The sequence below is a fragment of the Gouania willdenowi genome, chromosome 5 (genome assembly GCF_900634775.1).
Source record: "Gouania willdenowi chromosome 5, fGouWil2.1, whole genome shotgun sequence".
Lineage (NCBI taxonomy): Eukaryota > Metazoa > Chordata > Actinopteri > Blenniiformes > Gobiesocidae > Gouania > Gouania willdenowi.
The window spans coordinates 19,713,385-19,739,245 of NC_041048.1; the positions used below are offsets into that span (position 1 = coordinate 19,713,385).

Below are 25,861 nucleotides of genomic sequence, written 5' to 3' on the forward strand. Positions count from 1 at the left end.
AAGAAACCACTGGGTTGAGGCTTCCAGTCTTTATTTTACTTTTGATTTCAAATCATTTTCCATTTAGAAACAATGGCAGACATCAGAGATGAGATAAATATGACAAGATTTTATACACCTATTTAAAATAGTGTGGTTATTTACATTTACATGTGTGTTATCAGGGGCCAGCAATCAAGAGATCAGATTTGTGCAGTTAGATTTTTTTTTTTTTTTGTTTTTAAATCAGTGAGTTACAACGAACCATGACGTAAAATAGTCACAGGCCTGATTGATTGTGAAAGTAGTCATTACAAACAAAACACCATTATGCAACTTGGTGTAGGCTTTAGGAGTGTCTGTCAACCACAGATTTAGACTCATTAGAATGAAAGATGATGTTTGATAGCAAGTCTACAGAAATGCATCTTATCAGTGATTACATTCAGGTCATTCTACCTCCTCACAAGTTAAAAAAAATCTCCTTAAACACTCTGGGTGTCTTAAAGGTGAAGATGACGGTCACTGAGGATAAACAAACTGCCTGCGAGTCCTGCGGACGTTGATAAGGTACTGCTGGAACTACCGCCATCTGATGTCATATGGAAACTGTTCCTCCAGATAAGTAGCGAGTTCAAGTCTCACACATAAGCACCACTTTTAATCTAGTTTATTTTGCTTCACTGTGTGCTTTGAAGATATCCGATGACATAGCCAGTTTGATACAGAGCTGAATTATGGTACAACTCTAATTAGAACACACTATGGCAGATAAACCCTGTCTTTTTCAGGCAGCAACTAATGCATGTGTAAAACGACATATTAAAATGACCTTGAGGGTGCAAAACAGACCCTAATGAAAAGGCCAAACCAAACACACCAGAACAAAGTAAATGGAGTTTGGTGACAAGTTGCAGAAATTAAAGGGGTGCTTTTTAAATTTAAAAAATGTAAGAAGAAAGGGGAAAGGTTGATTAGCAAGATAAGACTTTAAAGTTGACCAAATAAATGGTAAAGCATGTGTTGTGCACTGAACAAACTGAGGGGGAAGAACATGGCTACAGAAAAGCAAGCCTGGTAAATGGTGTCGACCACAGCTGTTGGAGTGAGGAATCACAATGAGTGGATTTGTTGGAGACGCATGTCCACAGAACACAAGTCCAGCTATTCTGAAGCAGGAGCGACACATCGCATGTTTCTCATTGAGCTGCTAAATGTATGGTTTTGTGTGATCGCACCGCTAAAAAGTTAGCATTCATCTCAGCACTGCAAGAATGTGATGTAATTAGGCACAGTGCTAAGATCCTGCTAATGTTTCCTTTAATCATAAATACATTGGAACACTTTGGTTGAGACAATATGTGCAATTGGCTTTTTTAAAATATTTCCTACTGTTTCTGTGAGCGACAGAGACATTTGTTTATCTACATGCATGACAGCACTTCTGACATTCTGTTCATCCAGTGAGAGGAACTTTATCCATTTAAAATCATTATAGCTCCAAGACTTACAGCCTATATTCAGGAATCGGCAGGCCACCTGTTGCATGAAACAAGTCTCTCAGGTCAGTCTTCCAGAAAGGCTTTGGCTCTAGTTGCCAATTGATAAGATAGAAATCTAACCAAAGATGGGAAAAGTTGAATTAACAATGTTCAGTCAGACTGTGGAATCCTCTGTCACTAAAGAAGCTTTGCCTGTGCGTCCAACAGCTGCAATATTCCATGTGTTTCAGTGCGTCTCCCTTTGATTTGGGGGCCCCTCAGTTTGTGTCCATGTGGTCGCTGGTTGAATCTGGGGCTCCTCCTAATGCTGCTGAAGGCTGAGGTTTGGATGGGCTTTCCTCTTCTCTGCGCTGATAGAACAGCACGTAGGCTGCTTTAGTCTGCAACGGCAACACAGATCACATTTCAAGACAGACAACAACACCACACACAAAGTAACAATAGGTGAGCACTCGATTTTTCCTCCAACTATCGAAGTGTACTTGGCTTTGGCACAGTTTCAATCATAATAACCAGTTTCTGCACTCCTTCTAAACTACTATCAACTCTCTCCATTAGATGCCATTTAATAAATGGTTTAGCTTCAATCGATTAAGGCTTTTTTTTTTTTTTTTTAAATGAATGAGGGACGGTGGTGGCTTAATGGTTAGAGTAACTAAACCCTTAAACCAATTTTTTCAGCTGAAAACAAATGTATTGGGGATGAAGTATTGCTGTTGATTGATCCTAGTCCAACTCTCAACACTTTAGTCAGAGTATTTTAATTTGTCATATGTTGTTCTAAAATGTCAGAGTGACTGCCCTCTATGGGTTGAAAGCTGAATATTACAATTTATTTTTGCTTTTGGCTGAGAACAAGATTCTGTGACACCATTGTACCATGTGCATCACAAACAAGCACCGTTGGCCCCGCCCCTCCTTTGAGAACTAGCACCTGTGGACTCTGCAATCTTTGGAGGGTAGGTTGGACAGGGAGAATAATGAATAGAGAGATATAGTGAGGTAGTTAGCATAGCATACATTGTTCTTAGGAGATTTTAAAGCCCTCTGCACATGCAACACTACCTGCTTCCAAGAAGGAACGCCTACGTGCGTGAGAGAGCGTGCATAAGCCCAGTTTTGATCGTGCACAGCTCTGTTTACAAGTCGGAGTCAAGTTGCAAGCTTACCTTCCAAAAGAAGATTTGCATTTTTCCCACTACATCAGACTCGTCACCAGTAAGTGATAATCAATTTTCAAAGGACCCAGTGTGCACTGGGCACGAGCACGTACGACATCCTTATGTAAACATATCACCAGAATCATTGACAACTAATAATTGATGATCCACCCAAAATTAGAAGCCAAAGAACATTGTCCACTATACCTTTAAAGTATAGACTGGGCGTGTCTTAACTGATCAAGCAAGTCCCTCAACTCTCACTGCTCATGTTGTGTGTCTCTTTGGATAAAAGTGTCTGCTAAATGAAATTGTAATTTTGTAATGAATAACAACAAAAAAAAAGCAAAATAAATAGAATAAAATAAAGCAACAAAGTTAAATAACTGTTATTAAGGGGTCATAACGCACCACAATCTGGTCCTCCGTGGCAGACGAGACACTGTTGTCATCAAAGTGATACCACTTGTCATCAACTTTGTTCTTGCCATAAGCCGTGTCTGTTCAATGGAAGGAGGCAGGGTTACTGGAAAACTCTTGTACACATTAGATAAAAAAAAAAAAAAAAAGCAAGAAGAAACTAGTCAACAACAACAACAAAGGAAATGTATAAACAAAACCATAGTATGCAGGGAAATTTTATTTAACTATGTTGACACTTACATTGCCACATAAACAAAAGACTGGTGCAAGACTATTAGGGTATAAACCAAGAAAATAAAATGATAATTTCATTAGAGACGTAAAGATGATCAAAGACTTACAATGACCGCCTCCCATTCCTCCGTAGTGGTTTGACACAGCAATCAGATCGTAGATGTAGGGGCCAGCCTTGGGGTCACATACAAACTTGGACATGTTCAGATCCCTGCAAGAAGGGGAAAATAATAATTTGTACAATCAGCACAAAAAAATTATTTTCTCAAGCAACAACATATTGTTTGATTACACCTTCTTTGTTCAAGTAATTAACAAACATTACTCAGCTCTTTTTGAGACCAGGAATTCACTAACATTCCTCTACTTTGTGGTGAATCAGATTTTTCCACAGTCACGTAAGAAACTTTGTCCACAGTGCTCACTTCTAAGCACCATATATAGATATTCAAGAAAATGTCGAGAAACACAACAAAAACCCAAATAAAGAGAAAAAACTAAGAAATCAAGATGGGAGCCAATGTTAACACTGCACTGTAATCAATGACTTGACATCACATCCAACACAAACATGGATGCTCCCCATGGATTGTCATTTTGGGTATAAAATGGTTTAAAAAATGTGTGTGTGTTTTTTTTACATTGTCATTAAACAAATTTAATGTAATTTAATGTTGTATACATTAGTAGCACAGGTACCCTTTAATTACTCAGAGATAAAAAGCTCATCTGGAGAACTCACACAGTGGACTATATACACAGTGACATGTGACTTATTTCCAGTTAAAAATAAGACAGATGAAGTATTTCCTGTTATCGCTTTCAGACAGTCAAAACAGTGGAGAAGTGAGCCGTCACACTTTTGAAACATGCTTTTCACAGTTTCGTGTTATTGTGCCTGTTTTTGTGGTTGTGTTTCTACACAATGGCATCCAAAAGGAGGAAGTTTACCTTCCAAACAAGAGGAGATAGGGATGCAACAGTGGTATCTTGATGTGCTAAGTGTACAGCTTCAGCTAGATGTAGTTCTGCTTTGAGTTTTTTTACATTCCCACAAGAGGATGAGCTGCAAAAAAAGTGAATCATCAACATCTGGAGAGATAAACCCTAACCCCTAACCCTGACATGAAGGAGCAATCAAATGTCCAAGGGCGTCCGCAGAGCTTTCTCCATTCTTTTTGAATGGAATAATTACCCCCTTCCTGCCCCTCGTCCCGGGGGTTGGGAGCGAAGAGAGAGACTAGACTTTCCCTCTGAAAACCCCAAGGAGGAAATGGATGTACCATATCCTGACCACGACTACTGCTTGTCTGCAGGTGCAGGGGGAGAACGCTGCGCTTCGGTGACAGATGGAGGAGATGACCATCAGCCACAAGTTTGGCTTGGAACGGTTTACTGCTTCAGATGAGGACATTAGGTTTTATACAAATTAAGAAATGCTATCAAAACATATCTGTAGCTAATAAAGTAGCATTAGCGCCTAGCTAAACATAAAACAAGAGGAGCAACTCTGAATAAATGGGAAAAACAGTTTGTCGGTGAAAGGCCAGTAGCTTATGCAAATGTATAAGATGTCCCCTGCTATTTTCTGCTGTCAAGTTGCGTGAGATTAATATGAAAACTACAGTCATTTGTCATAGAACAGTAGGGTTAGAAAACAGAAGTTCTTTCACGGTCTTCACTCAAACGCGGAAGTGAAGCGTGCATATACAGTTGGAACCTATTTATGTCCATCATACTAACAATTTAGTACAAACTCAAATAACATTTTTTAGAATGCCCCAGATCACAAAGTAATTCATTCAATTTGACCTTTCCTATAAAACAAGTCTTTAACCTGTCCTTAGTTCCACAGGTCACAGCTTCTACAATGACATTACCTTTAAGGGAAATAGACTTCAAAGCATGTTTAAATTCCTCAGCATTTGTTACATAATAGGGAAGAAAATTAGATACTTACTTGATGGGAAAATCCACCACCGTGTCCAGCTTGTCCCTCCAACATCGATTGTAAGAGAACCTTTTTAAGTGAACTACCAGAATTCGAGGCAGGGACCAGAGATCAAACTTCTTTGTCGCCTGTTGGTGTTTCTTACAAGTCGGACAATACCTAGACAAAGAAATCAGCAAAATGAAATGTTAAAAAAATAAAAAGCCAAAACAAAGGCTTCAACTTTATCATTTCAAAGGCCTGCTGAGTTTTACCAAGGATCGTGTTCCCCAAGTGTCTCCATGGTGGTAAACAACTCGATGCATTCCCTTAGAGCCACAGTGGTCTTCTTTTTTTGCGGCTGCAACATGCTCTCATGCCTCTCGTAGGCCTACAACATTATAAAGCAAAGATTAATACTGTATTTAATTTTAAATGTTTGTCCGAAGCCTTTTGCGTCACTTACCTCTGCCTCCTGTTCATTATAGCACTGTTTCTTGGACTCTGTGTCCCAGTCAATGGCCACAGTGGAATGTGCTGTGGATAGAGTAGCAGAGATTAGTTGTCAGAGTTCTAAGTGTGTTTTTGAAACAGATCTTTTAGTGGGTTTACATTCATTCAGCTTGAGAAAACCAAATAAATGGCTTAGTCCGATAGGAACTGAATTTTTGAATGCATGTAATCGGGTTAGCTTGGCTGGAATTAGACTTATCTGTCGCTCTATTAGCACACCTAGATAATTAGATTGACAACTGAGCTAAAGGTGGATGAAGGCACGTTAGCTTGATTGACCATCCACCGGAAATAGAAGGCAATTGATGAAGGCGTGAAGCAGAAGGTCGGACAAGGAAACAAATTTGATGCTGCTACATGCTGGTACTTTACGCCCTCTCACCACTTTACTCTATGCCACCATGATTACAATCCACGTGGAATATGTACGTTTGTATTCACATGTGTATATGGGTGTATGTATGTGTACATAGGTTTTAAGTTTGTATTTCTTATTTGATTTTCAATTAATATCTTGTTCAACATTTAAATTTGTCTTTTGATATTGATTTATGTGTACTTTGTTTATATATTATTTGTGGTGTGTGTGTGTGTGTGTGCGCAGACTGGGAGGGGCAGGGGAAGTGGTGCGTGGGAATAAGCACTTGTGAATGGTTGAATGCAGGAGTGGTGGAGCGTTGTAATCATTCTACCTGTATTTATATGCAGTGAGCAGCCGGGACTGGGAGAGATAAGCCAGAGAGGAGCGCAGGAGTGAGAGAGAGAGTGCATCTGAATGAATGTGGTGTGCTGAATGTGGGTGACGAAAATAAAACCATCAAAACCGTCTATTGAGTCAAAAAGTGTGGTTATTGCCTGAACCCAACACATTATTTGCCCTCATATATCAATGTTTAATTGTGCATTTTGTCTCATGATTTTTTAAGTGTTTATTTGTTATCCCATACTCTAAATTGTTTGTGTTTATTGAAATGGGTGGAGCTCCTATACAAGCCCTTTGGGCTTCGTTCCCTCCTTACACTTTTAAAGGTATAGAGAACGATTTTCCAGAAGTTTAGAAAAGAAACACCCTCTGCACATGTGCAACACTACCTGCTCATGAAGGAACGCGTACGTGTGAGAGAGCGTGCACGAGCTCAGTTTTCCTCGTGCACAACTCTGTTTACAAGTTGGAGTCGGCATCGGTTATACAAGCTTACCTTCCATAGGAAGATTTGCAACTTTACCACTATGTCAGACTCGCCACCGGTAAGTGAAAATCAATTTTCAAAGGAAAAGGTGCACACCGAGCGTGAGCACATATGACGGCCTTACTTAAACATATCATCAGAATGACTGACAATTAGGAGGACCAAAAGTTAATATGATCCACCCGGAACTTTAATGTTTTCTAATGTGTGCTTATTAAATAAATGAAATTAATTAATATCTCAAAATGCACAGACAAGAGAAACACGATAAAGATTTTCACCATTCTTATCTCCCTCTTTGATTCCCGCAAAACTACATCAATACTGTTTTGTAAAGGATACAGCGCCACTTTTGGAGGTGGAGTCAGACGGAGTTTATCAGGAGTTCAGTTTTCTCTCCTGCATGTATACGACGACGACATGTTAAGTATTTAATTGACTTATGAGCGTAGCTGAATACCTGAGTGAATGTAAACCCACTGACTGCTGAAAAATAAATCATTAGCACTGACGATTAAGTTTGAGAATATTTCCATCACAAGGCAGAGGGCTGATGTTGGCTGTTCCATAGGAGTTCACGATGCTGAAGGTGAAGAGTTTGGCAGAGTCGCCTTTGGACCCGTTTTCCAACTCAGCGGTCTCCTCGTCTTCCTCTTCTTCCTCCTCAGACTGTGCAATTTCTGGCTCTGGGCTCACCTGGTGGTCCATTGCCTCTTCTTCACCTAAAAGGGAACACAACAAACGGAAGGATTCACTTCACTGAGAGCTGAATCTGTTATGGTGGCATGGAACCATTATCATAATATCCAAAAAGAATTAGTAGTTCGTTCCAAGCATGCGACCATCAAGTATCACCCTACAAAAGATGTGTAGTTGCAATAATAAGCCAATCTTACCGTCGTAAAGCCCATTAGTTTCATTGCAGGTCCCCGAGTGGTTGCTGCCATTACTGGAGCTGACACTGCAGGAAGCTCCATCTGACAAGGGGCTGCCACAGCCTCCCAGGCTGGCATTGACACTAGAAGATGTGGAACATTCAGGAACCTGGCTGCAGCTGGCAAAGGTAGCCGAGGCTGAGGCCTTGCTTTCACTGTTTGGGCTGTGGTTGTTTTTTACATAACGTCTGCAACATTTAACCGGAAATATGTTAGCATACAGCATTGTGAATCAAAAATAAACACATTTCCCTAAAATAATTCACATTTAATTTGATAACACCTCAACTAGGAATGGGTACCTTTCACATTTGAACTAATACTCGGTACTTTTGTGTGGTAATAAATGGTAAAAACTAAAATATCAAAATGTAATAATGCAATACATTTGCCATATTTACATATATTAATAATTAACAACTTTAACAAATATATCAAACCAACATCTAACTGTTTGTATTGTAACAACATGTGTTTCACTAATTTCTTCATCTTGAAAACCATAAACTACAACTACTTACCTATAATACACAAACTAAAAAGCAGCTCTATGTGGCAGGGCTCTATATTGGGAGTATTTCACTTGCATACTCCCAATTAGTATTGGTATTTTTGCAGTATAAATTTGTATTTATTTGACATTTATAGCTTGGCCAAAAAAAACCAAAGTTTTCGTTCGGTGCTGATGCTAGTGCCACAGAGCCTAGTTCGTTCTTCTAATCCTGTTTATCTTAACCGTGTGTGCCGAATAACCTGTTTTGTTTATTCGTCCTGAGCAGCCGTGAGGTGAAAGTAGAGTGATTACAGAGCGGAGTAAGGCGCACCCTTATACTTTCTCTTTAATACCGGACGTCTCTGTCCATTTCAGCGGGTTTTTGGACACAGGAGCGTGTGTGTGTGCCACAGAACAGGGAAATATATCAGCGCTCTGCTTCAGAAGTAGCTCTGAAGCCTTTAGCAGCTTGTTCTCCAACTCTCCTGTAGCCGGTACAGCACGCTGTTCAGGAGTGAAGCTTACACTACACCTGTCATGTTTCTGCGTGGAGCGGGGGTTCAGCAGGTGATCGGTCCGCAGCGCATTTTAAAAAAGGGAAGCCATGATTTAGCTACTGCCGTCATGTGCGTGCGATTTGTGTTCAGGTACTACACAGGAATTGCCTACTCTTCCACTCCCTCCCAGTCACAAGGATGCGTTTAGGTACCAAAACATGGTACCGTTTGATTTTACGTGAATCGGTACTAGGTAGCACTGAAGGAATTTGGTCGGTACCTGAAAAAGTACAAAGTTTGGTACCCGTCTCTAAACTCAACAAAAGCTCAGATACTATAAAAGATATGCGTGAAGAGAAGGAGTAACATCTGTGATTCCAAGCGTGAGCATTTTCACGTTTTGTCACAACGTTCCTTTTATCTTTCTACACCAGACATGCACATTGCACTCCACTGTAATGCAGAAGTGCAGTTTGAGTTCCACAGAAGCTTCTTACCCAATCCTCTCCAGGATTTTATCATACAGAACATCTGCTATGAGGTTATGTCTGGGCACTGTGATTAGTAAAGGCTGGCCAAAGAGCATGGTGCTGACGGTGCTTCCTGCATGCTTGGAGTGACGTTCTCTGAAGTAGATGGGTAGGTTCATCCTCTCACTGTTCTCCTCCTGGACTTCATACCTGCACAGAGCATAAACATGAGTCTGCTGCTCATTGAGGCCTATCTTCAGTCATCCACAACACTCACACAAAGATATCATCTTTCTCCATTATTTGGTTGATGCCGTCATCCTTTCGATAAATTTTATGGAATCGATGATTGTAAACATCTGCCACCACCATCTACAAAATAAAAGTAAGAGGTAAGTTTGTAATACAACAGATAAGGCACTTTGATATATGTGATATGAGTTAAGTTCACACATTTTCTGGAGGAATTCCACAAAGTTTAGACAACGCCATGCAGAGGTCAGTCACTGCTCCCAGTTTAGGAACCACCACACGATACTAAAGGAAGCAAAAAGATCATGTAAGAATGATTTCAAGGGCCGGTGAAACACAACAGGAAGAAGTCAAAAATTGAAGTCACAAATTTTAAAGCCACTTGCTCAAGAACATCTGCATTCAAAAATCATTGAAACTGCTGGTTCAAGTCAAAAGACAGTAACTCACCTGAGTGGGTCTTGATTGAGGATTTGATCGCACCAGGAAAATTTCCATGGTTCGGTCTTTTTTCATAGGTAGTGGCAGAGTGAGGTAGCAGAAGGGGTCAAATGTTACAGAAACCTTGGAGCACTCGGGGCAAACCAGTGTGGATTTGAAGAGGCCATGAAAAATATCCACAATTATTGAGTCATTGCGTAAGCGGTGGTTGGTCCAGGCTTCTTTGGCAACAATCTGCAATTCACCAAAATACAGGGAATAAATTAGATTAGATTATTCTGTCCCTTAACAAAATGCATCAATCAACAGCATCCAATTAAGGCCACAGAAGGATTTTGAACAATACTAGGGCTTACGATTCTGGGAAATACTATAATTGCGATTTTTTTTTGCTCAATATTGCAATTTTTTTCAGGTCCTCTTCTCATGCATTTTGAAACAAACTTAATGAATAAATCAATGTAATGTGTTTTAATAAACAATATCATGTATTATACATCATTTATTATTTCGTATAGGCTAGGCTTATGTTGAAATAAAGGAAAATGAAGCATGAATTAATATGAAAGACAGTTTATTTATCTACTTTAATTACAGTTGTAAAGTAAATACTTTGACTTTCAGTCTTGTAAGCATTCACTACGACAATGTAACAAAATTCTGCCAAACAAAATTAAAAACTAAAGTGCAGGAAAAGTAAGGAGAACAAATATCTGCTTAAACAAAATGCAAAATGCCCACGGATGCTGGCCCATCCCCCACGAGCGCGCCCGCAGCGAGTCCGTCATGACCCTCGGAGCGGGCCGCAAGATGCGGAGCGCAGCCTCTTCTGAATTATTCATAGCCTAAATAATTCCACACAACTGACGTGCTGCCCCTCTTTGGTACTAAACTTAGTGCAGTGTTTGCTTCTGTCGAGCCTGAGGCCGTTGTGCAACAGGTGAACGCAGAACATAAAATAACTAATAAATAGAAGTAGGGCTGCCAACTTTGGTCGTTTAGTCAACTAATTGGTCGATGCCGTCGTGGTCGACCAAGATTTTCATTGCAAAAAAAAAATGCAATGCACTTCTATAGGTGATAAGGATTAAATACCAATATAATGTATTCAATGCCTAAACGTGACTCTATGGCCAGCAACAGCTGTGTGAGTACGTGCGTGCTGCACTGCAAGTGTTGCGCAGTGCACTGCCCTCAGAGCAGAGAGAGAACAAATTAAGACAGGCTTGAAGCACAAGCATCCACTGTTTAATCAACCCTTTTTCTGCACAAGAACATTGATTATCCTTATATATGATCAAGGATTATGTAACTAGATCCACTGCTGTCTCTGGCGCCGCGGGCACACTGCGCACCTGTGTTTGACGTGCGTTTGTTTCCCCGTGCACTGATCTGATATCAACATTGTTTATTAATAAAAGCAGACTTACCACTAAATCAAATGTAAATATGTCATTTGTATGAGGGAAAAACAGGTTTCAATTGTCGGTTTCAGGTCGGGCATGGATATAAATACCTAATGTCCATCGAACCTGTAGGTATCCCTGCAATGATTAGTCGCCATTATCAATAATGTTGAGTACAAAAATTTGTTGACGCGGATTTGGCATCATTGATGCGTCATTTAATCTTGTAAATTTATGATAAAAGCTTTCTTTCTACTGTAGTACCTTACATCGACTGCTAGCAGTGTTTCGCCACCAACTTTGTGTAAGTAAACAGCGAAGAAGAATAGCAGAAAGTGGAAAAATTGGAAATAGCTTAACGCGACCTAAACTGTCTAAAGCTTGAGAACTTTTCACAGGAAACAAAGAAATGAAACACTAAGTGCTAAAGTTCAGCTCTCAGTCATAAAAGCACAACAGAGATACAGGGAGGGAGGGAGGGAGAGGGGACACCCCAAACACAATCACTGTAGCGCTGAAATTTCCCCAATCTTTCATTTCTAATCACATGCAAATGTGTGTGTTAGCCGACAATCTGTGATTGGAACTGGTATTAATTATGAATAGACATTATGTCTTTGTGTACGTCTGAAAGCATGTTTATAGCTGCACTCATCCGTGAGTTAGTGAATATTTGTTAGCTTTGCTATTTTTCTTCTGCCTTCTGCTGATACTAGTGTTTATTCTGAACAGTTAAACTTTATCAACTATGTGATTTAAATAATAATAATAATAATAAGACATTTCTTAACTTGTGAAGATTCTTTCAAACAAGATGTAATTTATTATTTTATGGACTTGATTTAAAAAAGGAACTGCGATTGGTTTAAACCTCATTACCTCCACAACCTACAGACACGTTAGGTCTTTTTAAAGTTACTTATTTACACTCTGTTTACTATTACTACTTTGTTCAAGACAATTTCCACTTTAAGTTTGTCATATTTCATTTATTAATTCAACATTATTTATTTCACAACTACACTACAAATACATGTTTTATGTGATTGTTTTAATTCCTCTCTGTAAAACATGCTGTCACGGTACAACGGGACAGTTTCACAAGTGGAAAGTCCAAAATGTGTGTTTAAAAACAGAAAAATAATCTAACTACGGTAGTCGACTCATCAAAAAAAAAAACGATAGATCGGTCAATTACAAAAATAATTGTTAGTTGCAGCTCTATCTGTGACCTGTGGATATGAATAAATAATGAATAAACTAGCCTGCTGGTTAAAGGCCTGATCAGAGATCAGCAGCTGTAAACTTATCCTGCTCTAACCTAGAGCTGCTGAATGAAGCCAAGCAGAGTACTGGATAAAACAGGCCCCTCTGAAATGGACTGGTTACAAGCGATCACCCTATTAGGAACACCTGGGCTAAAATATACTGTATTGTGACTATAAATTAAGTTTGTTATTAGAGAATAATCCATTTCTACTTGTAAAAATTTAGCACAAACTCAGTTTAGCAATGTATTAGCTTTTTATATATATGTCTACCTCATCTGGTCGGCCCTCTGCGTCCCTCAGGGCCAGATAAGGTTTCTTTTTGACACGGTTCAGATCTTCATGTAGTCCATCCAGCAAAAACGCCAACAATTCCTGGGAATCCTGCTGCTGGTACCCTGAAAACTGGGGCGCGAAGCGTCCCACCTGGGTCTGGTAGAAACGGGGGAAAGACATTGAATTCATTTCATGAAAAGCTTTAGGAATATGATAATTAAAGCTGCTTGAAAACTTACTTTGAAAGTTCGTGGGGCCACGTAGCTGCTGCGGCTGAGCCACATCTGCTTAACTAGATCTGCGTAAGCCTCAGCAATCTCGCCACTCATTCCTAGGGGATTCTCTCGGTTAATCTCGGTCTCATACTGGTCATTGAGGAAGAAATCCGTGAGTGGAGAAGCATTGCTCAGGCACTTAAAAAAAAAAAAAAAAAAAAGAGATAATGATATAGAAGATTATAAAGTAATCAAAATGACATTTTAATTAGTCACATTTCTTCATTTGTTACCTGGAGGGCAGAGTTCATGAAGCAGGTATTTCCCAAATTACTAAGACCACACAAGCCGGCCTGTGATTGTGAATCTCTGTAGTTGTAAGAGGAGCTGTAGGAGTTGTAGCCCCCATATCTGCAAATCAGAGGAAATGTTTCTCGTTAACCCCCAAAATTCTTCAAGTTGAGGCATGGAAATGGAGAGATGTGAATCTCTCCCACACTTAACACTGTTTCCTATCACACACAAAGAATAACCAACACTATCTTACTTATCCATCAAGAATGTTTTTGTTTGAGTGAAAAACAAGAAAAGAAAACATTTAACAAAAAGTTTATTTAATATAGGGTTAACCGATGAATGCAAAAGTATCATGTTTAGTTTCTACCTGAAGAATAATTTTTTGGGTTTTTTTTTTGCAAATTAAAGATTTGGAAATTACAGATGAGACGGTAGTATGGAAAGGTTCTGGATTCTAAGTTACTTGATTTGAGTAATGTTTAATGAAAGCAGTTATTGCAAATAGTTACATTTTACTTCATCTTTGGTTCGATATTAAACTTATCTTGAAATATAAATGTGAAAAATCAAAGTAGATATGCAATTCCCGAAGTCTAGGGGGTATTTCAATAAAGTATTCTTAAGAGAGCCAGACCTACGTTTTACCCAAGCCGTCCGTGGCTTTTCCCATTTCATCAAACTCTTCTCAGCTTGAAGCTCCCCAGCTGAGCCAAGCCAGTGACAGCTGAAGTGCAAGACCAATGAGATCAATCACAAATTTAATGATTAGAGACGTGAGGGTGCATGCGCTGCAGATTTTACTCTTATTAAACAGCCAATAGGAACCATGTGCAGAAAAAAACAGGACGTAACATCATCCGTTACTGAGCAATAAGAAGAGGACTATAGAATAAAGGACAACAAATTTCTGTAGTTTGAACATTTTTAGAAGTAATGGGTTCAAGTTGGTGTTATTTAGTCAATTAATCATAGAAAACAACTGAAGCATGTGATCACACACTGATCATGTGAGTTTGAAGAGTTTTTTTTAACACCCGACAGCATTTTAAAAAAGACGATGCTGTAACACAATTAAATCATATTTCATTTATGAGACTTGAGTGTTTGATAAATAGTTTCTTGGAACCGAGTACTACATTTTTTTTTTGTCGGAGCCAAATGATTAAATAGACAAACAAATCACGATGTCTTGTCACTTATCACTGATAGCTAATGCAATGTGCTGATAGAACTGTTGTATAAAAGCAATATCACACTCGAGGTCATGCTGTTATGCTGAAATATCAGCACTGGTGTGATTCGGTCACAGGCAGGAGGCCAAAGATCCATTACTGGTGTGATCTTGAGTGTGACATTGCTTAGCCTTAAATGAACGGAGGAAGCAGCAGTGCTGCGTGACGATGCTGGATGTCACATCCAACACTGCAGCCACTCCCGATGCAGGCGCACAGTGCATGGGAGGTGAGAAAAGCGAAACATGTTTATGGATTTTGGCATCGGGGAGCCTTCAATTCTGCCATGTGACTGTCCATTCTGTATATTCAGAGCTTTCTCATAATTAATATCTAAATCCTGTATGAGTGGACATAATAATAATAATAATAATAAATCAATTTTATATAGCACTTTTTTGGACACTCAAAGGTGCTTTACAGATTTAAGGGATTATTCTTTCACTCCACACTTAGTGGTGGTAAGCTACTATTGTAGCCACAGCCGCCCTGTGGCAGACTGATGGAAGCGAGGCTGCCATAGTGCACCATCGGCCCCTCCGACCACCACCAACACTCACACAGAACATTCATACTAGGCAATGTGGGTGAAGTGCCTTGCCCAAGGACACAATGACAGATACCACTGGGGTGACTGTCTCCCACTGTGGTAACTGGAATTCTCAGTGGTCTCCCATCCAACTACTAACCAGTAACCAGGCCCAGACCTGCTTAGCTTCCGAGATCGGGCAATGACAGACTGGTATGACCACATAAACATTTACCATTTATCATATTCCGTTTAATTTTCTTTTAAAATGCAGCATTAAAGCTTTTTGACAATTTTTTGCTTTGAAGATCTTTGTTGAGTGTTTTAAAGCACCACAAAATGACTTCTTTCAAAATTATGAGGTAGTTTCATAAGAGTGCGTTTGCAGCTTAAACCTAGTCCTGCTGCTTAAACCTGGTCAGGAGCCGGTTTGCACCACAGACCGTAACTGTGGCAACTGAGATGTTTTCCCTTTGATGAAACGGCCGTTCCAGTTAGAACCAGGTGTCATTGACTAGGTTTACCTCCGTACTGAGATTGTCTTACAATCCTGGACTTAACCCTGCTGGGTTTGATGAAATACCCCCTAGGTATCACATAACCTAAAGAGATTCCAATGACAAATGCTTTAAGTTTTTAACTAAAACCATTGCATTTTGTCAGCAGTCAAGTTCTACAAAATGTTACTCGCATTTCTTCTTCACAAGCCTGCTTCTGGAATGAGCAACTTTTCTGCTCAATTCAAGTTGTCAATATACTTTTGACTTGTGAAAAGTGCCTTGTATACAAGGACACTACTGTAGAGTAACAAAGGCATTTGATTAATATTTTATAATGAAAAATCACATCCTTGGTCTCAAAGAAGTTGCATTCATGTAGCCAACATAATGCTCTCCCTCACAGCCACCATCTCTGGGCCTCCAATTTTACGTGTTTACAGAAAACGGACAGAAATCACAAAATCAACTTCCTGTACCTGGAAATAGTTACAATATATGAAACAGATACACTTGCCTACATGTTTAGGGAGAATATCATGCACTTTCACCATATTTTCCCCATTAAACTGGTAGTTAATAGAAGTATCCTCATACAATTTTTCATTTCTGATACTGATATTGCATCATTTGTCATCAGCCGATTTACCGATATCGATCCAATATAATATCTGCTGAATCATACATACTTTTATTACTTATTGTGTAGTGTGTATTGTTTAGGAATGGGTATCAAGTACTGTACTTTTTTTAGCACCTGGTTAAACACAAGTTAACGAATGGTCATCTGCAGCCAGCAACATGGAAGAATGAGGCTTCATCATCTCAACCTAACCTAACCCTACAAGTCAATAATCATTGTGTTTGGGAAACTTTAAAACTACCATCTCCAAAATAATATAATAAACTAAGTTCTTCCAACTACACAAAGTGTAATACCAGAGAAAAGCTTGTGTATGTATTCACACATACTTTTAACAGAACTGAATGAACCATGAAGATTCCCGACCTGTTGTTGGAGGCGCTGCTGTTGTTGAGTGTGTATCCTGGGCTACAGTTGCTGTCCCCGTTGGTTACAGTGGAAGAGATGACTGATGAGTTTGTGGATAGCTTGGGGGAGGTAGTGAAATTCCTGGATGTGGTTGCACTGGATCTAAAGAGGAAAATTTGACTTGTTAAAAAAAATCAAATCAAAGACACACAAACATGCAATGGTAATTTACATTCTTTAGTGAACCAAATGGTCTAACAGCTGCTGCAGGAAATGAAACCTAAATGGCTGTTGGACTTGGACTTGATTTTATATAGCGCATTATCCCCACACTGAAGCAGTCTCAAAGCGCTTTACATATCAGCTCATTCACCCAATCACTCTCACATTCACACACCAGTGGGACAGGACTGCCATGCAAGGCGCTAGTCGACCACTGGGAGCAACTTAGGGTTCAGTGTCTTGCCCAAGGACACTTTGACACATAGTCAGGTACTGGGATCGAACCCCCAACCTCTCGATCAGAAGACGACCCACTACCACCTGAGCCACGGTCACCCAGGTGCCTCACTTACTTGGGATGTGAGGCTTGTCTTGGCCATGTGCCATCCTCATTCTTGCGCTCAATCACAAGCACCTATGAAAAACAAATAATAAAAAATCAATAAAATAATTTTTTGAAAAAAGGGCCAGCCTTCACACATATTTTATTAAAAAACAAGTTCACAGCTTTGCATTTTGGCAGACTAACAATATGTTACTTTTGCAAGTCTTACAAATTAGTTATGTATGCAGAATGAATTGTGGTATGTTACCAAGCTGAGGTATTCTCAATGTGTACCTTCTTCAAAACATTGTTCTACTTTACCTGTCCCTGAAAAAGACCAGCATCCTGTACAGTGCTGTCTGGCTTGTTCAGCTGTTCATAGGTGTTGCTCATGTATTTGTTCCACAGCCGTGTCTCTTTCTCTAAAGGAATATTGAACAACGTCCTCATCTCCTTTTCTATTGTATCTGCAAAAGTTTAAAAAAAAAGACAGATCAGATTCTGCTCATAAAGCCATAAACCAAGGTGTTCAACTCATCACACAAGGTAAAACCACGAATCCTCACCAATCGTATCAGCTTTACTAAAATGACGTGTGATCACGTTGTCCATGTCGTCGTTCTCACACAAGTTGAGTTCCAGCAGATACACCTCCACCTTACAGTGCTTGACAAACATACCATGCTCAACCACCTAGAGGGAAAAATGAGAGCCATCACATTAGTAATTGTACAGCTTTTTTTTTTTTTTTTAAACTCAATTTTTACATGTTTGCAAGGGAAACATGAGCTAATTGCCGTTATTAGTCCCGTTCACTGCAAATCAGATTCAGGCGATGTGAAGTGATTTGGGATTCATTTAAAACATGAAGGGTTGCAGCCCTCAAGGAATTGATTTAGACTTTGATATAGAGTGAGACCTGTAAGTTTGCTGATAAAAGGTTGTAGCAAAAAATTTTTATCACGTTACCTTTCTGACAATTGGTCTCTGGCCATCAAGGCAGCCATACCAGTCGACCAGCTTATTCCATGCCTCAGTGGGTACAAGAACATAGTCCAGCTCATCTATAAGGTGACCTTTCAGGACCTGAGTCTCCTGGTCTTCAGAGAGGCATACACAAAATAACTATTGATTTTGAACAATTAACACAAAAAATGGTAACATGTCAAGACAACGAGACTTGACATACATTTTATATCATGTTTACCTGAGAATAGGCCAGAGTTATCAATTGGTCCAGGGAAGAGGCTACGTTCGCCAACATTGTACATGTCCCAGCTATCGAAGCCGACATACTTCTTCCATTGTTTAAACCACCTGCTGTCAATGAGATACCTAAAAACACATTGGACGGTGACTGTTAGTGACAAACATATCACAACGCAAGAAATACTCAGTTTGTTGACAAAACAACAACTTTTAATCAGGACATAAACACAAACCAAAATAGCACTCAGCTCTGTGCAATCCCTGAACATTAAGCAGTGCCACACTGCCTTAGCATTGGCAGAATTAGTAACAGAGAGCAAATTTAACCTAATCTCATCTAAAGAATCTCCTTTAGTTAATAGGCTTGTATTCACATTGTATTGAGTACTACAGTTTAGGCTAACTAAAGTGTTAAGCATGATCACTGGATGAAGGAATGCAGCAAACACAACCGGCAGTGATTTACTTTCACCAGGGGGGTTAAAAGTTGCTGGGATTCCTCTTTTTCTTTCAGACTCCAACATAAACCTGAGACACCTCCTGAACAAAGTGTCGGAATTATTAGCAGTCATTGTGTACATGTTTGTACAGTGGCCTTGAGTGGGAGGTCTGCAGGTCAAAATACGATGGTCACTTCCTTTGAATGAATATGTACTTCTTTACTCCTCAAGCAAACATGGTTTATTTATTCTGGAGTACTGTATTGAATAGTTTGTCTTAAATACTGATTTTTCCTACAAAGACACAAGGACTCCAGTTAAAGGAGCATAGGGCAGGATCTAGAATCAGACTTTATAGTGACACCCGGGTGGTGAGTATAACTGCAGTCATCAGCCAAGCCACCGCAGGAATGCGAATTAAATGTTTGTTACTGTGGATAGAGGATGGACACCCAACCGAACCCTGAAGGGACCGGACAGATGTTTAGAACTGTTGGTCAGGTTCGATCAGTGTCATTTGAGCGCAGTCTGAAGTGGGTGCAGTAGCAGCTACAGCTGATGTAGCCTTTAAGAATGTACAGTGAGAGCTGTGATCTGCGGGGCAAGGAGAATGGGGCAGTAGACAATTTTAAAGAAATACACCATTGAAACATTTCGTTTACTGCACAATAACACAGATTATCTTTATCATTGATACATGGATTATGTAAATAGATCCGATGGGTCTCTTGTTTGTTTCACTTTTGCTTGTTACCCGTGCGCTGATCTGATGTTGGTTTATTAATCAAATCCATGCTTACCACTAAAACAAACGTATATACACTATCGGTCAAAAGTTTTAGAACACCCTAATTTTTCCACTTATTTATTGCAATTCAAGTTGTGCAAGTCCAATGAATAGCTTGAAATGATAAAAAGGTAAGTACTGAACAGCCAGAGGTTAAAAAAAAAAGGTTTGGTTACCCAAAACTGAAAAATAATGTACATTTCAGAATGATACAAATAGGTATTTTTCAGGGATCACAAAGTGGGTTAACAATTTAAAGCTGTTCTGCAGCAATGAAGGTTGAATCAGCCTTGAAAGCTGGTGCTAATAAATCCTACAGGTGTTCCAACTTTTCTTGGTTACTTCCAACCTCCTCTGTCTGCATAAAAGCAGTGTTGGAACACACTGCGGTACCAGACCCTCATGGGCATCAGGTGAACAGTATTGTTCATGGATTCCATTATTTCTTTTTCAACTCAAATTTTGTTCTATGCTTTCATTTCAGAGTGCAATAAACTGAATAATTTTCAGTAAAAAACTGAAAAAAGTGTGGTGTTCAAAAAGTTTTGACTGGTAGAGTATGTCATTTGTTTGAGGAAAAACAATGAGGTTTTCACTGTCGGGTCGGACGAGAAAATGTGGCCCGATCCACACTAACTGTGACACAGTCATTTATTTACTCGCCGTTCATGTGACTGTTTCCTGCAAGACCTGTTCACATGCCTCTGCATGCATCTTTTGAACCAAACAGTAGTTTAATCCACTGTGCTTATCTTATTTCAGTCTCCAAGCTGTCTTCTTCTCATTCTTTTATATTTCCAGGTTATTGGGACGCCTCTTCAAGCCGTCGAGAACACGCACCAGCGCCATTTGACGTCACCATCAGCGGAACTGTACTGCCGTAACTGCAGTACAAAATGTATGACAATCTTTTCAAGGCAATAAGTAGAAATGTGTGTGGACTCATTCTCTTTGGTTTAGAGCGCTTCATCACACATTAGCATTAAAAAAAAAAACTTTGTATTTTTTCTCAAATCATGCCCTATGCTCCTTTAACCATACAGGAATCGTTCTGTACTGTTGAATAGCAAGTGAAACCACAAAAAATTGAAACTGTAATATCAATATTGAACAGCTCTGAATTCAGCAAAAGTTTGCTGTACATATTATTGTCCATTTTGATTATGATTAACAAGGTATTTGTGGTTAATGAAAATACTTGGTGGCAAGTAATTTGTGAACCCATAAACTATATTTGCTGGTTAACGTACAAGTTAAAGTGACACAATTCACGAGCGCAAATGACGCACTTCAATACTTAAAAAAGTTACAAAATCCTCGTAATACACTTCCAACAAGTTTGAATAAAAACCTTCGAGTATTAGTACTTGTTTACCCTCTGGTAATGGGAAACAACTGCCTACTTAAGATCAAAATAAATGACAGCTCTGTTTTGAAGTGTTTTGGGAAATATTGGTGACAATACGTGTTTGAAATACACTTGCCTGGCTCAGTTCCTGCTAATAGCTAATAGCTACATAGCTTGGAGCCAGTTAGACTGGATGGAGCCACAGCCTGAGCCATCCACGGCCTAGACCTCTACTCTCAACCAGCTCCACAACAGCGAACATTTTAGAACAACCTTCCATCCAGATAGTGAATAAAATAGCTACTTTAGGGGCTCACTAAAACTACTGGTAATGACAATTACAGCTAGTGCGACTCATTGAAGTAAGATACAGTGTAGTTTGATAGCAGTTTCGCATGCTAGCTTGCTCTGCCCAGCTCTGTAGCTTCATACTGGGAACCAGCGCTGTCATTAGCCGCTAGCATTAGCATGTTCGGATTTCCGGTTGCTTACAAACGTAGGAATGCTGCTAGCTTTAACGCCTCATCTCACCATTCGTCACCCTTCCGTAGCGTTGTCTTAACGAGTGCCCCAATAGTCTGCTTTTGATTCTCGGTAGAAGGAGTTGGTATTTGTGCCGCAAGCGGCTCCGACTCGGAGTCTGCCGCGCTGACGGACTCAGGTCCGCCTCCCTCGGCCATCATGCAGCCACTGTGCCGGTATCGTGAACGCGCTGGAAGAAGCGCGCTCAGCTAAGGTCAGCTGACCCAGCAGTTCTACTGCTGCGTTCCTGCGTTCACAACATCATTATCAATACTTCACTTTCAATGTTCAATCAAATAAAAAACAGTTTGAATGCAAACATATTTTTGAAACCTAAAAAGTTGCATTTGAACCCTTTTTTCTTTAATTGATTTTTTTAAATTGAAGTTTTTTTATTAAAAACTTTTTGTTATTATTATTATTATTATTATTATTATTATTATTATTATTAATAATAATAATAATAATTCTGGCGACCCCAAAGACTTTTTTCTTTTCTACAATTGCACAAGTGTATATCAAATCAAACGTAGAATATAATTCAAAGTGGTTTATATCATTAAAACCTTACATAGAATTAAAAAAAAATACTCCACACAAACAATCCTCAAAAAAACATGTTCTGAACTAGATCCTGTAGAAATGCTTTCTCATCTTGATGTACATCTTGCAGGTGTATGTGCAGCAAAATGACAATAAAGCCTGGTTTTATTTTATTTTGGTAATGTAATTGTAAAGAATAAAATAACTCATCTCTTAAATACACAATCCTAAGGGAATTTAAAAGCAGAATTATTAAAATTATTGTTTTCTGGAGATACCTATTCTGGGAGATAAGGCCTGCTTTATTATTGTCTTTATCATAAATATATTACAATTAAAATAAAAGTTAATCATTATAATAAATTATTTACTATTGTTATTTTTTGTCCTCTGGAGACCTATTCTGGAAGATGAGGCTTGTTTCATTAATATTTATTGTTTTTAACTAATATATTATTAATAATTCATTAGTTATTTACTATTGTTAATTATTGTCATCTGGCAACACATTCTGGGAGATAAGGCCTGTTCTCTCTCTAATCTCTCCACCTTTTATGCACACGTACACACACCCACATTATATATATCTGATTATCGATGATCTGAGCTTTTCTATGTTGATCACTGTGCAGGTACCTGGCCACAGGTGACTCCTTCAGGACCACAGCTAACAGCTATGGACGAGAGGTCTTCACATCGTACTTCTCTGCAGGAATTATTCCATGGCTAGACATATTGCACCAGCACACCCAAAACGACTATTTTAAGAGCCAACCACCTACTTCTATAGAGCAAACTTCCTACTGTATTAACATGTGTATAATAAATATGGAAGAATGGGGAGAGAAACGTCTGTCAGCTTCATTTTTAACCAGAAAGAAATAATCCAAGAAACCTCACCTCTGAAATTAATTTAAGGCATTAAAGGTCTCACAGAAAATCAATATGAGGAAACCATATATTCTTGTATGAACAAAATATATAACCTTGATGTGGTGTACACATAGCTGTTAAGATGTGTTGATAGAAATTAAAAAGATAGCAAAAGTACACTTCAAAATGTGTTTTTAATCAACAATTCTGAAAGAACACCATTTACATTAACATTATCATACCTCAATTTTAAACAAACTATTTACTTCAATATTATAATACTTACATAATGAACAAACTAGTATAAACAACTATTCACAATGTGGTTCCTGCCATGCAAAGAGTGTCGCCCACCCCAGACCATCCAGCCCAATCAAAAACCTAATTAAAATTTTCCAAATTTAGTGTTACCGGATGATAATCAAGAAGTTTAAAACTTTGAAATTTAATGTTCCTTAAATTATGGTGACACTTTTTGCAGGGTAGGAAGCAGGTCTCTGAAAAACATCTCATCCTCAGTCAGAGCTGGTGGTGAGGAGGAGGTCTCCTGAAGGTCTGTAGGATAAGCTGCTCCACCTCTCTTGGAGGGCCTTGGCTGGGCCTCTTCTTTGCTCTTTTTCCTTAAAAAAAAAACAAAAACAAAAAAAACATATATATATATTAATAGCTTATCAAGTCACTGTTACTTAAATAAAATCATAGATATATTTTAATTAAACATTAAATGAGGTAATGATCAACATTGTCATCACTGATATACCAAGCATTTATAGATACATTTTATTTATAACAGAATGCAAAACAACTTCTGTCATGTTCATATCAGATTCAGATGGTTTGGCTGCACTTGTTTCTGCAGGAGATGCTGCTGCAGCACCATCATCACCATCATCTTCTCCTGCTCCCTGAGCACTATCTGTTCCCTGTCCTTCTCAATCACTCATCTGATTCTTTACCTCTGAGTGACAGCAAACACAATATATGAAACACATTACTATACATTTTAAATCATTATACTAGATTTAGATCCCCCACTAGAAGAAGCCCTGTGATGCATAAAGGCCTGAATATTAACCATATATATTTCTATATGTCTGCACTGATAAACAAACCTCCAGTCTCTGATGGTTGACCATACTTTGCAGTCCTGTCTTCCTTTGGGGTTTTGTCTAATCGGCATGAAGCTTGGCACGTAGAGTCTTCAGTTGGACCTGATCTAAAGTTCAGCAAAAAAATTTGTTCGGGCAAAATATGCGCAAAATATTAACGAGTAAAGTTTTCTAGCTCGCTATAAAAATGCATAACTGTTGCATATCTTGGTCAAAATAAATGCTAACAACACCAAATCTGAGATCCTTTGTTAGCATGTGACTGTAAGGGTGTAAGCAAAATTTTACTAATTTATGCCACTTAGTAATATTTAGTTCATAAATAATTTTTATTTATGAACTAAATAAAAATTTTATTCATAATGTTTCATTAGTATTTGAATAAATATACACCGATGTTTTTGGATTAATTATATATGTTATATAATACATGAATAAACATTGAATGTATAAAATGAACAAAAACATTTTAAAAATAACTATAATAATTGAAAATCTCTAAATATTCAAGAACTTATGTAGTAAAAATGAACTACAAACATTATTCATTTCAATAATGACAATATAATAAATTAGAGCTGGGTATATCGCCAGGTACCTCGCGATACAATATATCGTGGTAATTTTTTTGTGCCCGCGATAACGATATTATCACGGTACGGTGACCATCAATATATCGCGGGAAATTTCATCCACGATACATCACAATATCTGTGTTACTGAAGAAATTCAGAATTTATTTACTGCACTGAATCAATTTCACAGGAATTACAAAACATTGTCAATCAATTTCACATGAATGACAACCAAGTAAATCAAAGTATATACTGCACAGTGGCTCTTAAGGTTATGAACGATATAATGATGCGACCGAATAAAAAAATCATTAATTCGGAAAACGGATTTAAAAAAAATATTAATTTGGAAAACGGATTTAAAAAAAGTTAATTCGGAAAACGGATTTAAAAAAAAAAAAAAATTAATTCGGAAAACGGATTTTAAAAAAATATTAATTCAGTAAACGGATAAAAAAAAATATTAATTCGTAAAACGGATTTTAAAAAATGCTCCATCTTAAAAGAATGTTCCTTCAATTAAAAAAGTATATTAATAAAGAAAAAAGTGTTCAAATGGAAATAAATATTTGACACCCCAAAAATCTGCATTTGAAAATTTTTTCTTTGATTGAAAATGTTTATTAAATTGAAATATTATTTCAGAATCAGAATCAGAATTCTATTATTAATCCCAGGGGTAAATTGCTTTTGTTACAGCCAGTTAAGAAAAAAAATCACAAATAAAAGAATAAAACGTTTCACAAAGACAAAAGAAAGAATAAACGTGAAATAAGTGTATAATTAAGTAAAAGACTGTTGAAAATAAGGATCAGATACACACACATTATATTCATAAAAAAAAGTAAGATTTATAATAATAATATCAATAATAATAATAATAATATACAGATATTTACAAAAAATAATACAAATGTACAAATATGATACAGTTATTTACAACAATCAAGCTATTTAATTTATTTAATTTGAAAATAATAATTTTGATTGAAGTAATCTTATGCCATATTATGGGTAGGGCAGAGGTTTTTTTTTGTTTTTTTTTTTTTTACCTTGGGATTTCCTAAAATGTATAGTGTTTGATAAATGGACTTGGTAAATGGACTTGATTTTTATATAGCGTTTTATCACGACACTGAAGCAGTCTCAAAGCACTTTACATATCATCTCATTCACCC

At 38.1% G+C, this 25,861-nt stretch overlaps 1 protein-coding gene across 4 annotated transcripts; it reads right to left on the bottom strand.

The window, feature by feature from the left end:
• Positions 1 to 19: 19 nt before the first annotated feature.
• On the bottom strand, positions 20 to 21,777 carry usp4 (ubiquitin specific peptidase 4 (proto-oncogene)). Of its 4 annotated transcripts, none has more exons than XM_028446830.1 (22): positions 21,593 to 21,777; positions 18,485 to 18,612; positions 18,247 to 18,377; positions 17,844 to 17,970; positions 17,599 to 17,744; positions 17,306 to 17,367; positions 16,749 to 16,892; positions 13,478 to 13,595; positions 13,209 to 13,382; positions 12,967 to 13,125; positions 10,029 to 10,253; positions 9,780 to 9,863; positions 9,604 to 9,698; positions 9,354 to 9,536; positions 7,828 to 8,054; positions 7,444 to 7,653; positions 5,695 to 5,765; positions 5,504 to 5,619; positions 5,259 to 5,408; positions 3,406 to 3,509; positions 3,053 to 3,141; positions 20 to 1,861 (listed from the first exon to the last, which is right to left on the bottom strand). In XM_028446830.1, exons 1-22 carry the CDS (start codon positions 21,742 to 21,744, stop codon positions 1,739 to 1,741), a joined length of 3,018 nt encoding a protein of 1,005 aa, XP_028302631.1. In that variant the 5' UTR covers positions 21,745 to 21,777; the 3' UTR covers positions 20 to 1,738. The 4 variants fall into 4 exon arrangements, with proteins under 4 accessions (XP_028302631.1, XP_028302628.1, XP_028302629.1 ...); XM_028446827.1 differs by having other exon boundaries at positions 18,247 to 18,372; positions 21,593 to 21,723; XM_028446828.1 differs by having other exon boundaries at positions 18,247 to 18,372; positions 21,554 to 21,687.
• Between the last annotated feature and the right edge of the window lie 4,084 nt (positions 21,778 to 25,861).

What these genes read in the sequence shown, in the direction of transcription:
- usp4 (XM_028446830.1), bottom strand. Translation starts at nt 21,744, where the DNA reads ATGATGGCCGAGGGAGGCGGACCTGAGTCCGTCAGCGCGGCAGACTCC. An exon ending in CAGAGGGCCGACCAGATGAG is followed by an intron (nt 10,254 to 12,966) that starts GTAGACATATAT and finishes GGTGAATTGCAG; the next exon opens with ATTGTTGCCAAAGAAGCCTG. An exon ending in AGGAATGGGAGGCGGTCATT is followed by an intron (nt 3,142 to 3,405) that starts GTAAGTCTTTGA and finishes TCCATTGAACAG; the next exon opens with ACACGGCTTATGGCAAGAAC.